This window comes from Myxocyprinus asiaticus, chromosome 41 (genome assembly GCF_019703515.2).
Source record: "Myxocyprinus asiaticus isolate MX2 ecotype Aquarium Trade chromosome 41, UBuf_Myxa_2, whole genome shotgun sequence".
In the NCBI taxonomy this organism is placed as follows: domain Eukaryota; kingdom Metazoa; phylum Chordata; class Actinopteri; order Cypriniformes; family Catostomidae; genus Myxocyprinus; species Myxocyprinus asiaticus.
In genome coordinates, this window is record NC_059384.1 from 18077400 (window position 1) to 18092380 (window position 14981).

The 14981-nt window shown below is 37.7% G+C and overlaps 2 protein-coding genes across 13 annotated transcripts in view; one reads left to right on the top strand and one right to left on the bottom strand.

Annotated features, from left to right (window-relative positions):
* LOC127432057 (centrosome and spindle pole-associated protein 1-like) overlaps positions 1-554 on the bottom strand; it is a 32563-nt gene extending 32009 nt beyond the window's left edge. For 2 of the 4 annotated variants that reach the window (XM_051682841.1, XM_051682839.1), the window contains exon 1: positions 65-554. In XM_051682841.1, the coding sequence (XP_051538801.1) occupies positions 65-139 (75 nt within the window). In that variant the 5' untranslated portion in view covers positions 140-554. The remainder of the gene's footprint in view (positions 1-64) is intronic. The other 2 variants (XM_051682843.1, XM_051682840.1) reach the window with 1 other exon arrangement.
* Positions 555-3752: 3198 nt separating this feature from the next.
* The window catches only part of LOC127431521 (RAB11-binding protein RELCH homolog), a 69574-nt gene continuing 58345 nt past the window's right edge, over positions 3753-14981 (top strand). For 4 of the 9 annotated variants that reach the window (XM_051681961.1, XM_051681963.1, XM_051681962.1 and 1 more), the window contains exon 1: positions 3755-4541. In XM_051681961.1, the coding sequence (XP_051537921.1) occupies positions 4094-4541 (448 nt within the window). In that variant the 5' untranslated portion in view covers positions 3755-4093. Of the gene's footprint in view, positions 4542-14981 lie in introns of all 9 variants that reach the window. The other 5 variants (XM_051681964.1, XM_051681965.1, XM_051681968.1 and 2 more) reach the window with 3 other exon arrangements.

Sequence of the window (14981 nt, forward strand, 5' to 3'; positions counted from 1 at the left end):
GTTACATTTAAAAACACCCAAACACAACAAGCAGCATTGTTTAATTACTAACCCTAAACCTTACCTTCATTTCCATGTAAGGTGCTTCTTCTGTCCTCACCCTTTTCTCCTCCATAAAGTTGCTGATGTTGACATCCATATTCAGAATCAGCAGTTGTTCTGGTCAGGAAAGAAGCAGATATCAGATTAAGCTCTATTTGATAAGCTTTTATCCATGAAGCGTTTATCAATAAGCACGAGTGCTGTATATGTATCTCTCTAGGCACAGAAACGAATAAAGACTTTGTTTAGAGGAGGAGATGGGGAGGATGGGGAGTACAGAAAGACGCTGGCAAGCGTTGATGTTGTTAGGCAACAACTCAACTCAACTCAACTCAACTCAACACAACACAACACAACACACGCGCCTCCTCAACCTCCAATGAAGAGTCATTGTCAAAATGACAGTCAAAACCGAGTGAGCTGCCGAACTAGATAACTAGATTAACTAGATTTTGGCCATGGAGTCAGCTGATATTTTGAGTCAGGGAAACAAAGTAAACCGATACGATTGGGAGGGACCAAACAACCATTTGCAGTACCGTTGCTTTTTAAAAGACTTGCTTGTCCGGGGTTTGATCCCAGTCGTTTGTCTGAAACTGTCGCGTGAAAAATTTGAAAATGAGCCAAGTGTTAATTATGTGAGGAAGCTTTTTATTAAGTTGAATCTGCTGATACTTCGCACATTTTTCCATTCAAAGTTGTTCTCACAGCTGATTATCATATGTTTTCAAAATAAAAGTCCACTTTCACTAAAAGAGCGATATTCCAGACAAAAGACCGTGGAAATCATAATTTCCGTTAAATACCATAGTACATTTTTTCAGTCAATGTTTTCAAGTAGGCCTGTTTGTCATTTTGTCGTTTTTTTATCTTGGTAATTTCTTCTCTCTGTATTGTTTAATTTCTTTTCTCAGTGTACATTTTTGTAAGGTTGTGACTTGTTCATATTGAGCGGTTTTGTAGCTTTTGCACAATTACAAATACAACTCAAATTCCGGGTTCAATACAAGTTAAGCTCAATCGACAGCATTTGCGGCATAATGTTGATTACCACAAAAATAATTTTGATTCGTCCTTCCTTTTCTTAAAAAAAAAAAAACAACCAAACAAAAAATAAATAAATAAAAAAAATAACACATTGCCGGATTGGCCCCATTTACTTCCAGGTGCCTCACTGTAACCCAGATTTGTGCTTTATTTTCTTTTTTTTTTTCTCCCCAATTTGGAATGCCCAATTCCCAATGCGCTTTATGTCCTCGTGGTGGTGTAGTAACTTGCCTCAATCTGGGTGGCGGAGGACGAATCTCAACGTCTGAGACCATCAATCCGGGCATTTTATCACGTGGCTTGTTGAGCGCGTTACCGGAGACTTAGCACGTGTGGAGACCCACCCTATTCTCTGCAGCATCCATGCACAATTCACCACGTGCCCCACCAAGAGCCAGAACCACATTATAGTGACCACGAGGAGGTTACCCCATGTGACTCTACCCTCTATAGCAACTGGGCCAATTTGGTTGCTTAGGAGACCTGGTTGGAGTCACTCAGCAAATTTGGATTTGAACTGGACTCCAGGTGTGGTAGTCAGCGTCAATACTCGCTGAGCAACCCAGGCTCCCTAATCTGGCAATGTTAAAATACTTACTGTTTTAAAAGTATAGCCACAACAAGACGCAAATAATATGTGTGTTGACATGATTTTAGAGTAATAAATTCACTTACTGACCTTTTCTGTGTAAAGTTTTATCCAATTTTAAAACTTCGTTGTCATGACGACGTAACATATAAACCCTAAAACGACCATAAAAATTAAGATTTAAACAACTTTACAGCTCTGCTAATACATGAGTTTCAACAGAAGAATTAATGTAAGTGCTTTTATAAAATTATAAGCTTCACATTTCTGCCTTTAAACCCTCCAAAAATTGGCTCCATTCACTTCCATTGTAAGTGTCTCACTGTAAAGTCAATTTTTGCTTTTTGTAAAGAAAAGGAGGGACGAGTCAACATTATTTTTTGTTAACTTGTATTGAACCCGAAATATTCCTTTAAACTGAGTGAAATATCCAACACTCCTAACATACAATAAGAAAGGGCCAATTAGAAATAATAATAACAACAATGCCAATAACAATATGTTTGCCTATGGCATTAATGAGTATGATAACCTTATTCATACTCTATAATTAGTAAATAATTCAAAATTCATAATGAAGGCATATGTGCAAGAAGATGTGTGTTAGAACTTGGTTCCACCAAGATCTGAGCTCTGCACCAGGAGCTGGACCTTGGCTGGAAAGTGAAAGTTTTAGATTATGCCACAGGGTGTGGTGGGGTTTCTGGATTTGGTACCAAGGAATGTCAACATCTTTTAAAAGTGCTGGTGTCAGAGCATCTCAAACGCAACATCCTATCCAGAGACTAGGTCTGTAGAGATGTGTGCCCATGGTAATTCTTGGTGCATCCAAAACACAACTGACCTTTCAAGGGAATGAATGAATGAATGAATGAACACGCATGGGAACTGCTCATTTATTTGACCCAAAGAGCAACTATGGTGTTAACTTATTAAAAATAAATAAATAAATAAATAAAAAATGATTAGGCTGCTATTGTATTGGGCAAATACAGAAATTACTTTGCTATGAGGTCAGAAAGTAACTGAAAACATGTTATGCTTTATTTAAACCAGCAGATGGCACAAAAACACATGCCCGATGGTGTGAAACAAATGATATCGTTGCAAGTACAGGCACAATCTGTTGAGAGCAAAACAGAGACCGCTGCAAACAAAACAGAGTGATTTCAGCTATTTCAGTAAGTTAGAACAATGAGCCATGAGCTGAAATATCCAGTCTGTTTCACTGTTAATGTGCACCTATTTATCTTGTGTACCTGTTTATATTTATCTTGGATTCTGAAATTTATGATTTATGTGCCAAACTTATTATTTATTAATTTTGTTTAGTATGTAATTAAAGGGTTCTCTCTTTCTTTTAAAGAAGCAGTTACAATTATTTTATTGAAACTGTTTTTATAATTATCATTTGTAAATTGCTTTGGAGAAATGCATCTGCAAAATTATTAAATATAATTCGTCTAAAAACCCTTAAAACGGTTGCCCTATTTAGGGAGAAGCTCTAGAGCAAATATGTTTTAGGCCTATATAAAATGCATAAAACAGAATTAAACATTTATTTATTAATTTATTATTGTTATTATTGCATTTATGGAAATTTTTTATCTCTTACTAGGAATTACTTTATGGGAACTGTTTTTATAATTCTCATTTATAAGTCACTTTTGATAAAAAACATCTGCTAAATGAATACATGTGTAAATAATTCTAACAAAAATCCTTAATATTGTTGCCCTATTCAAAGAAAAGAAAACTCCTAGAAAAGAAAGACGAAAACAGGCTGAATTATCAATAAATAAGTAAATTAATTAATAAAAATTGTTTTTAGATGTCTCATTTGTAAGCCATGTTGGATAAATAAATAAATAAATAATTCTATAGATTTCTTTTTTCTTTTTTTAGAATTCTCATTTGTAAATAATTTTTTGATAAAAAAAAGATAAATAATTTCAAAGAAAATGTTTTTAGAATTCCCTTTTTTGTACCTCGCTTTGGATAAAAGCGTCTGCCAAATGAATAAATTTAAGTCATTTTTGACAAATAAATAAATAAATAAATACTGTATGTGTATACACTTTTTTTATTTTTTATTTTTTTTACAGTTTTTCAGGAATAACTTTTCACTGACATCGATTACGGCTGCATTCTCTCTTATTGTGAAATTGATTAATAAACAAGATCACTGATCGTTACACGACTGCTTGGCGGATCTTGTTTACACTCAGTGAATGACGTCATTTCCGCTCGGCTCTAGGCAGGAAGGCGGGGTGCTGAAATGTCATTCGGCCCCCACCAACCAAAGCATATTTTCCGAAGCCTCGTTGATTAGGAGCAATAAAGCGTTCTTGACATCCGTCCAGGAAAACGGAGGCATTTATTAGCCAGATAGGTGTCTGAACACCTTGCGGGAAAATGGCGGCGGGTAACGTCAACCCGTTTAACGTGAGTGATTCGGAGGAGGAAGCGGAGCAGAGGCAGGATGGCGCTGACACCGAGCGCAGCCCGAGTAATGAAGCGCAAGGCCACAGTCTCGGTCCCTTCTCCCCGTCAGCGTACTCCGAGCCTCCCGCTCTGCTGTCCAGTAACAGAACAAGCCCGAGTGTGGACGGTATTCCCGCATCGGCCGCTGCGGTGGCCGGTATCGGAGGCACAGAGACGAAGGTGTCGTTGGATGCGATAGCCGCGCAGCTGCTTCGGGATCAGTACATCCTTACGGCCCTGGAGCTGCACACCGAGCTCCTGGAAGCCGGACGGGAGCTGCCTCGCCTGCGGGATTACTTCTCCAATCCAGGAAACTTCGAGAGGCAGAGCGGAACTCCACCCGCATGCAAAGAGCAAGGAGGTCCTGGAGGTCCACTTAGTAAGTGATTCGATAATATGATCATTAAACCTCCTAATAAAGCAGTTGTTAAGGTGCATTTGCAATAACCCAGTAAGATGCATCCATCATATATGAGATACTTGCTGTGCTTCAAAACTGCTAACCTACATTTATGGCATTTTGTGCCAAAGCTCACAAGGTTTTGACACACCAATAAAATACACTGACACAGCAGCTGTGCAAACCAATACTCCTAATGATACCTGGTAATTACACTGTGCAGTTTATTATGTTACAGTCCCATGCAACCTGTAGTGACATTTTAAGATGTGGCACACATGCTTTAAGGGTGGGGATTTGTTTTAGGGCTGGATTTGATCTTTGTTGTGTGAAGTGATGAACATTGTGAAGTCTTCCCCCTGATCCCAGCTGTGCAGGTGCAGGATAGAAAGTGGAGAAAAAAAGATGGTGTTCATTTCAGGGGTATGTAAAACCTGACTGTGTGCAGTGACACATGAAGTTTATTAACTTTGTTTGGCATAATCAGGAATTCTCTCTTATGGTCTATCATTCTAATAAATTTGCTCCTTAATAGAGTGATTGGATTCTTATCTGCATGCCTTTGTCTGCTATTTACTATTTGCCTTTCAAAGCATGCAGATTGGTTGTGCTTTTTATTTTACTACTAGGTTGTGGTCTAAGTTTGTGCATGTAGTTGAAGTGTGAATTGTCAATATTAGTTGTTTTGTCCAATGAACAGGAGATGTACAGTTGAAGTCAGAAGTTTACATAAACCTTTAGCCAAATACATTTAAACTCAGTTTTTCACAATTCCTGACATTTAATCGCAGAAAACATTCCCTGTCTTAGGTCAGTTAAGATCACTACTTTATTTTAAAAATGTGAAATGTCAGAATAATAGTAGAGAGAATTATTTATTTCAGCTTTTATTTCTTTCATCACATTCCCAGTAGGTCAGAAGTTTACAATTTGTTAGTATTTGGTAGCATTGCCTTTAAATTGTTTAACTGTAGGCCTCCTTGCTCGCACACACTTTTTCAGTTCTGTCCACAAATTTTCTATCATATTGAGGTCAGTGCTTTGTGGTGGTCACTTCAGTACCTTGAATTTGTTGTCCTTAAGCCATTTTGCCACAACTTTGTAGGTATGCTTGGGGTCATTGTCCATTTGGAAGACCCATTTGTGACCGTGCTTTAACTTCCTGGCTGATGTCTTGAGGTGTTGCTTCAATATATCCACATAATTTTCCTTCCTCGTGATGCCATCTATTTTGTGAAGTGCATCAGTCCCTCCTGCAGTAAAGCACCCCCACAACATGATGCTGCCACCCCCATGCTTCAAGGTTGGGATGGTGTTCTTCGGCTTGTAAGACTCACCCTTTTCCTCCAAACATAGTGATGGTCATTATGGCCAAACAGTTCAATTTTTTGTTTCATCAGACCAGAGGACATTTCTCCAAAAAGTAAGATCTTTGTCCCCATGTGCACTTGCAAACTGTAGTCTGCTTTTTTATGGCAGTTTTGGAGCAGTGGCTTCTTCCTTGCTGAGCAGCCTTTCAGGTTATATCGATATAGGACTCTTTTTACTATGGATATAGATACTTGTCTACCTGTTTCCTCCAGTATCTTCACAAGGTCCTTTGCTGTTGTTCTGGGATTGATTTGCACTTTTCGCACCAAACTATGTTCATCTCTAGGAGACAGAATGCGTCTCCATCCTGAGCGGTATGATGGCTGCTTGGTCCCATGGTGTTTATACTTGCGTATTATTGTTTGTACAAATTAATGTAGTACCTTAAGGCATTTGGAAATTTCTCCCAAGGATGAACCAGACTTGTGGAGGTCCACAGTTTTTTTTTCTGAGGTTTTGGCAGATTTCTTTTGATTTCCCATAATGTCAAGCAAAGAGGCACTGAGTTTGAAGGTAGGCCTTAAAATACATCCACAGGTACACCTCCAATTTAGTACACCTCCTACCTAAAGGCTTGACATCATTTTCTGGAATTTTCCAAGCTGCTTAAAGGCACAGTTAACTTAGTGTATGTAAACTTCTGACCCACTGGAATTGTAATATAGTCAATTAAAAGTTAAACAATCTGTCTGAAACAATTGCTGAAACAATTACTCATGTCATGCACAAAGTAGATGTCCTAAACGACTTGCCAAAACTACAGTTTGCTAATATGAAATCTGTGGAGTGGTTAAAAAATTAGTTTTAATGACTTCAACCTAAGTGTATGTAAACTTCTTACTTCAATTGTACAACACATAGTGAGTCTGATTCATATTACTCTGTTTTTCCAGTGATCAAAGCATTCAAATTGACTGATTTGTTGGTTGCCAATAATTCTGATCAGTTTTTTATAAGTATCTAGATGATAATAACAAAATGCTTTCTTTGGCAAGTTTCTGTGTGGTTGCTGAAGCTGGAATAGCTACAAGTAGTAAACACTACTCAACAGTTTGATCAAATGAGAAAATGTTGATCAAATTCTTTCAGGTCTTCCCTGAACAGAATCATTTTGCAATTATTGCTCATATCTCTGTGTGGGTAGTTTTTATGCGACTGCCAGATGCCATATGCTGGCATAAGTGCACATCAACTGCACATTCAGTTTCTCAACCTGCTGCTGACTGAACATGTGGGTGGGCATGTTAAAAAATGCTTTTGTGCAGGCTTATTCACGATTCAAAGCATAATTATTAATCCATCTAATCAGCCTCCTGTTGCATAGAGCATTATCTCTGTGATGCTGTTATTTTGGTATTTATCCTGTTTCTCAACCATCTTTCCTTTAGCACATCAAAAGGGTTAAGATATGATATTCTAATGTTAAGAAAAACTACTCCACATTTGAACAACCATTCCACACTTAATGAAAACCTTATAAGGGATAGTCATTTACTCACCCTCATGTTGTTCCAATTCTAAACCATTTGACTTTATTCCATGGAACACAAAATGAGAATTTTGGCAGTGTTAGCCTAAGTCACCGTTTACTTTCATTGCATGGGAAAGAATGATGCAATGAACATGAATGGTAACTTAGACTAACATTTAACTAACTTCTCCAATTGTGACACAAATTTGGTACAACACGAGGGTGGGTAAATAATAAGAGAATTCTCATTTTTGGGTGAACTATCCCTTTAAATAGTTGTGAAATTGGTGACAAATTAAAGGAATAGTTCACCCAAAAATGAGAATTCTCTCATTATTTGCGTACCCTCATGCCATCTCAAACTCAACTTTATTTCTTCTGCGGAACGCAAACAAATGTATTTTTAAAGAATATCTCAGCTTTTTTGTCCACGCAATATAAGTCAGCAGGGTCCAAAACTTTCAAGATCCCAAAAGGACATAAAGGCAGCATACAAGTAATTAATATGCCTCAAATGGTTTAATCTATGTCTTCTGAAGTGATACCATCGCTTTAGGTGAGAAACCAAGCAAAAGAACTTCATGTGAGAACTTCTGGTTGTATCAAGAATGAGTGAGCTTCTCTCATGAATGTGTATAGGAGAGCTGGGGGAAAGTGGTGATTTTTGGTTCATAAGGACTTAATTTTTGCTTTGTTTTTTACACAGTGACTGTATTGCTTCAGAATACATTGATTAAAACACTTTAAACTAGGGGTGGCTAAAAATATTGATTTTCTAATGCATCGCGTTCTTCATTTGAACAATCTTGATATCCATTCTTAAATCCCAAGATCGATATTTTACTCTTTGTGCAATCCTCTACTTCACTGAGTGGAAATCACTCCCATTTGCAACAAAATTTCACACTACAGTATGTGACTAAAATGTATGTATTTGCCAACTGGATGGTAAATGTTTAGATTTCACTCACCAGTAATTGTGTAGTATATACACAATTCAGTGAAATCTAAACATTTACCAGCCAGTCACCAAATATATATATATGTGTCGCATAGCGTGGAATTTGGTTGCAAATGCGAGTAATTTCCTCTCATTATATTGGAGGGCATAGAGTAAAAGATCGATCCTGGGATTTAATGCATCTGAAAATTTATATTTTTACCCACCCCTAACCAAAATGATAAAAAACGAATAATATATAATTAGTAAAATTAATATTTCTGTAATGTTCTTTGTTAGAAGGTCCTCTGTATAATTAACAGCATTAGCTTGAAGACAATTTCTTTCATATGTAAGCAAAAGGGAGATTATAACTGAAATATACCCATATTAATCGACATCAAATCTAATCTAAAACGGAATCTAAAATCGAATCGAATCGAATTGAGAGCTTGTGAATCAGGATCGAGAAATCTGTGTCAGTACCCATCCCTACTCGAGATGTATAGAATACTTGCCTTGTGTCTTTTTCGGAGCTTGAAAGTTTTGGACCTGTTTGACTTGCATTGTGGAATTCTCTCAGAAATAAAGTAATCCAAAACCTTTGTAATTGTCACTATGAATAATGACAGGATGTGATCTCATCATCAGGACAGGACCCCAGCTCAATTTATACTTAAGAGACACTGTTCTCCAGGGAGAGAGGGATGCTTTGGAAATTAGAGGACTAGACCTGGGCTGGCTGCTTGTTAGCATTAGCCAATCCCCTTTTTTACTGTGCTTTTTGAACTGGCTTACTTGGTCTGCATTACAGAAGGTAAGCTTAATGCACTTAGCCCCTAAATACGTGCCTAATTGCCATTGTCTGTGCAATGACATGACTGTAAGAACACAGGGGTTTCAGGAACCACAGCTTTTTATTAGCTTTGTTGAAATAACCCCCTCCCTAAAGGAGGATCTGGCAACCAGCAGAGAGGGAGCAGATGGCTCTCAATCGCACTTCTGTCACGTCAACCTTTTTTAACAGGATGCAGGAAGAGATGTTTTCAACACCTCACACAGCCTAGCTCATATTCCCCATCGCCAGCGATACGCAACAGCCTCTTGAAGACAGAAAATGAGTGTTTCAGAGATGAAAAGGCTTCAGTGTATTTGAGGAGCGGATTTGATGCTCCGCTGCATGAATGTAAACTGTATGATGTGGGACTTAATTGGATCAGTTTTTGTGGAGCAGCTGTCGGCAAGTCATCAAAGTCTGGTTCCGCCACACAATTGAGTGTGCCCTCCCTCCTTCACTAGCATATTCATTTAGCTAAGAATGAGACACTCAAAACAGATCAGAATACACCATTAGGCATAGACTTCTTGCAGCTTTATTAATGTATTTTAAATGTCATGCTGATTTTTCATAAAATTCTAACTGGGGAGAAAAAGGGGGAGGTTTTGTTTGTGACAGCTTGTGGCTTTGATTTAATTATTGTGGCAGTTTGCTATGTAGTTAATGCTTAATTTATTGATTTTGGAAGCCTGTTGCAAAGAGGAAATTACCTTTTTATTTTATTTTTTTTGTAGAAAAAACTACATCTTTACAGCTAGGGTTGTCAATAAATTCGAGTAGTTGGTATCTATACAATTGAAATGTTGTAATTCCTAATGCCATTTTCGATTCCACTGTAAAAATTATCATGTTTTTGAACATGATGCTTAAATATTAACATTAATATTAACCGATTAAATGTAAAGAATGGCACGTAACCTTCAAATATTTTAATATATTTAATACTTTATAAGTAAAATTTATTCAACCCTTTAAAAAAATGGAGAGTTCTGACTTGTTGCAAATAGGTCACTCATTATTTTTACATGCAAATGAGTTTGCGATTTGCAGCAGATTATTGCCAGAAATTTGCAGCTCTTCACTGGTAGCAGTGAACCTGCAGCAAACCTTTTACAACAATGGACAATTTGCCACTACTGGCAAACACAACAGTATATGAAAACCTGTGGCAGCAATGAAGAGTTTGCCGCAAAGCTCATCTGCAAATATTGAGTGTTTGCCAGAACTCTCGATTTTTTTTTTAAGGGAAGTAACAAGGCAACAAATTACAAGCAATATAGCAAAGACACAAAATAAATAAACAGTGCTTAATTTTTTTTAGTATATTCTGTAACAACAGCTGCAAAGCATTCAAGTGAACATTCAGAATTTGAAAAAAATGCAAAGCTTTTTGTAGGCATGTAAAAGTAGCCCTGGTCAGGCAGTGCACATGTACCAAATTGAATTGGCACGTGGTACTTCTGATGCTGTTAAAGACTGGTATCGCTACATTTTTTAAAACATTATTATCATTTGGACTTAGTACTGAAATGCCTGTTCTTTTGACATCCCTCATCCCTGCCTAGCATATGTGTTTATCCCTCCCTCAGATTCCTGAGCTGTTAGAGTAGCTACAGCTGTTATTAATAATGCAAAACACCCAGCAGCCAAATTCTGTCGCAGGTTCAAATCCAGTCTGTGCTGCCAAAAGTAGAATAAAAAACTCAATTTTTATTTACATTTTCTAAGAAAATGTGTGAGGTGCTTTTAGTAACCTCCACAATGTTCTTGTGTTTTGGGTGGTTGCCAAGGCATTGCTTGTGGTTGCTAAGGTGTTCTGATGGTTGCTAGGATGTTCTGGGTGGTTGCTAGTGCAGGTAGACTGATATATCGGTTTTGCCGATTATGCTGTGCCGATAGTTGTTTTTTTGAACTGTCGTTTCCTATACTAAACTGTAGTTTTTTTATTCCTCATTTTTTATTCCTCGTAAACCTCATCTGGTGAAATTATATACATATATACTGTACATACAATATATACACACACAAAACTCTTCATCTGGTGAATATATAGGCAATAAAAAGCTTAATTTGTGAAATACTTACATATAGAGATTTGTAATGGAGCCAAGTCCCTTGTCATTTAAAAAAAGTCCCCCGGGTGTTTCATCTTGTTCATAGGTAAAAGTCTCATGTTATTTTCCAAATCTTAATTTTTCTGGTTATGATTAGAATTTTGGTTGCATAATAAACTGCTTTTGGGGCTCTTGTAGCCTCAATGTATGTGCCCGTCATAGTAAGGAAAGACTAAGAAATTGAAAGATCATTCTATAAATCGATTTGAAAAAACTATCGGCCGATTAATCGGTTATCCGCCTTTCCACCACCTTAGTTATCGTCAAAATCTACTATTGGTCGCCTTCTGGTTGCTAGGCGATTGCTTACTGGCTCCGGTCAGAAGAGGCCACTGCTAATGATATTCTGGTCCCTAGATGGGATCCCTCAAAGTAAGTCTATGGAATTTTTCGGCTGTTTTATCATCTGCGAGGTGAACATTTTCCGATCTCAGAGGAAAAATAATGGTACACCTCTCCTCAACATATTATATTGCATATATATACTGTATATATGCAATTTCAATACACCATATTTATTTATGTAATACATGGACTACATTTAAAAAAAAAGCTAAAATGTCACCAAAATAATGAAAAACTAAGGATAAAATTTTGTGAAATGTATATGTCTGTAGTTTCAGTTAGAAGGTCCCCTGTATAACGAATAACAGCATTAGCTGAAAGAGAATTTCTTTCATACTGTATGCAAGCAAAACAGAAATCGAACCGTGATACTGTGATTTATTGCGATATATTGTATCACGACATGTATCATATTACATAACGTATCGTGAGGTGGCTGGCGATACGCAGCCCTAGTAAAGAGAATGGTGCGAAAAACAAAAAAACATTCAGTGAGCAGCAGTTCTGTGGGCGAAAACGGCTTGTTAATGACAGAGGTCAGAGGAGAATGGCCAGAATGGTCCAAGCTGACAGGAAGGTGACAGTAACCCAAATAAACACGCGTTACAACAGTGCTGTGCAGAAAAGCATTTCTGAACACACAACATGTCGAACATTGAGGCGGATGGGCTACAGCAGTAGAAGACTCCTCCGGGTACCACTACTGTCAGCTTAGAGCAGGAAACTGAGGAGATCAGCAGTTACAGAAATACTCAAACCAGTCCATCTGGCACCAACAATCATGCCACGGTCGAAATCACTGAGATCAAATTTTTTCCCATTCTGATAGTTGATGTGAATATTAACTGAAGCTTGTGACCCATATCTGCATGATTTTATACATTACACTGCTGCCACACGATTGGCTGATTAGATAATCGCATGAATAAGTAGATGTACAGGTGTACCTAATAAAGTGGCCGGTGAGTGTATATACATATATATTGTTATTGCTTTAAGTATGAGCAATACTAATAGTGATACTTGCCTTAGTAACCACCACATATGAAATAAATTAATTGCTGAATCTTTATCTTCTTAAACATTCAGTCTCTTTTTCATAATGGCTACCAATAAAATCGAATAAAGAGAAGTGACCAAAGAACCGAAGATGACTGTTGATGTTATTATTATGAGGGATTCTATTTAAGGTTACCGATAATAATAATAATGTGTTTGTTATATGAACTTTAACACGAATAGCCAAGTGGGTGAAGACATTTATTGCTCAATCACTAGTCACACGTTCCATGACTCATTTGACATGTTAAATGAGAACCCTTCTTCCATATTATTCCTTGCATGAAGTGGGTTACAAATAGAATTAAAGCTGCAAGCAGCGATGTGGATTCCTCCTCAAAACTGCAAATTATGTAAAAATTGACATGCTCAACGCTTACCTATACACTGTCCTCCAGCTCCAAGCGAGACAAGTCAGCGGTGAACCATCATGTGACTGCCCAGAGTGTCACGTGACAAGCTTGGTGCATCACACTGGAGTTTAAAATTTGATACGTTGTAAAATAATGCCGAAAAAAAATTCACGCTGGGGGGATCAGTTAAATCATTTACAATTTACGTGTGAAAGGATTAAACCCTCCCGATGGAGGAATCCTACAAAACATGTCTTACTGTCTGAATCCTAAACAAAAAATTATGGCTATGGCTGGATTTGAACCTCTGACCCTTCACTTACCAGCACAACATCTTATCCAAGTTAGCTATTCACATTGCTGAGTATTTCTGCTTTCAGTTTCTGTATAAAAAAAGAACCAGTGGCTAGCATTGTCAGATTTGGCCCAAGTTCAAACAGCTGTAATTCAGTCATCTTTTGACATATCGAGGTGAAATTTTGCACGGTACTTCAGAGTGATGTCATCTTGAAGCATGTTAGGTTTGAAAAACCATCAGTCAAAATGACATTTGATTTATTGACACATATATATTGAGGCAATGTGGACATTTACATGAATACGCCCCTTTCAGCCATTTTGTATTGTATTCATTTTTGCTAAGTAACAAATTGAAAGACATCAATTCTACACATGGGTACCAAATTTGAAGTCAATTGGATCTATGGTTCAAGAGAAGAAGATTTTTGTAGGTTTTCCCAAATTTTCACTGTACAGGAAAATCCATCATGGCGGATCTTAAGGGTCCTTGAGGCTCTTTTGTTCCCCATGAGAAATGAGGCATGTACACCAAGTTTCAGAAAAATTGGGCAAATGGGGTGGAAATACCATCACTTTGAAAATGGGACATTTGGGTGTGGCCTGTAGCACCCCCTAAGGGCGAATGTGGGCCATTCTTAGTGTGGGGGTTCCCGGTGGCCTGTAGGATCAATGTGCCAAATTAAAAAAAATTTGACTGGTGACTTTTTGAGATATTGGGGCACAAGGAGAATAATAATATTAATAATAAAACCACCAATAACAATAGGTTTCTTCCTACCGGAGGAATCCTAATAATAAAACCACCAATAACAATAGGTTTCCTCCTGCTGGAGGAATCCTAATTACAGGTCAAGCTCACATATTGCCTCAACTCCCTGTCAACTGTCAACCAGTTTGACAAGGTGTTTATTCAGCACAATTCCATGACACTCTCACAAGTCAGATATCGGCATTGTCATTCAAGTCACACCCAGAAAGTTGCAAAACTAAGGAGGCGAGTCAGCTTCCCTCATCAATACTTCTCTGTCCAAGGCTTTGACTGGCAGATTCACTAATTTATAGGGCTGCCCCCTAATAGTCGACCAAACGTTAGTCTTGGTCACCAAGTTTTGATTGGTCGGTTGGTGACAGAAAAAAAATCTCCACAGGAAGTGGCAAAGTCACGCAGTCAGTGACGGACAGACATGATCGTTTACACAGATGGCCCATGCGGTAATTATGTCAGCAGGAAATCCAAATTGTGGGATCATTTCGAGAGGGTAAAGGATAACCCCAAGAAGGTGATGTGCAGTGTTCACGTTTAAACATACGAACACCAGTATTACCGCTGGTTGGACGCTAGGTGGTACTAAAGAGTAATTTTCGTTAAGCAGGTTTAGGGTTAAGCCTACAAGATAAAGCAAGACACCTTGATTTCAAACTTTGAACTATTTATTTTTTTATTTATTTTAACTAACAATTCAGATGAAACTGGAAAAAAAATTAAGTGCAATTAAAATGTGTGTTGTTCAACTTTTTGAAAGATGGCTTTACAACAGTTATGAAGGGCAACATCTCTCTGGCAAAGAACCTATTTCATCTGTGCATTCTCTACTGGTCGGGTATTTCGTTGTCAGGGAAAATACATC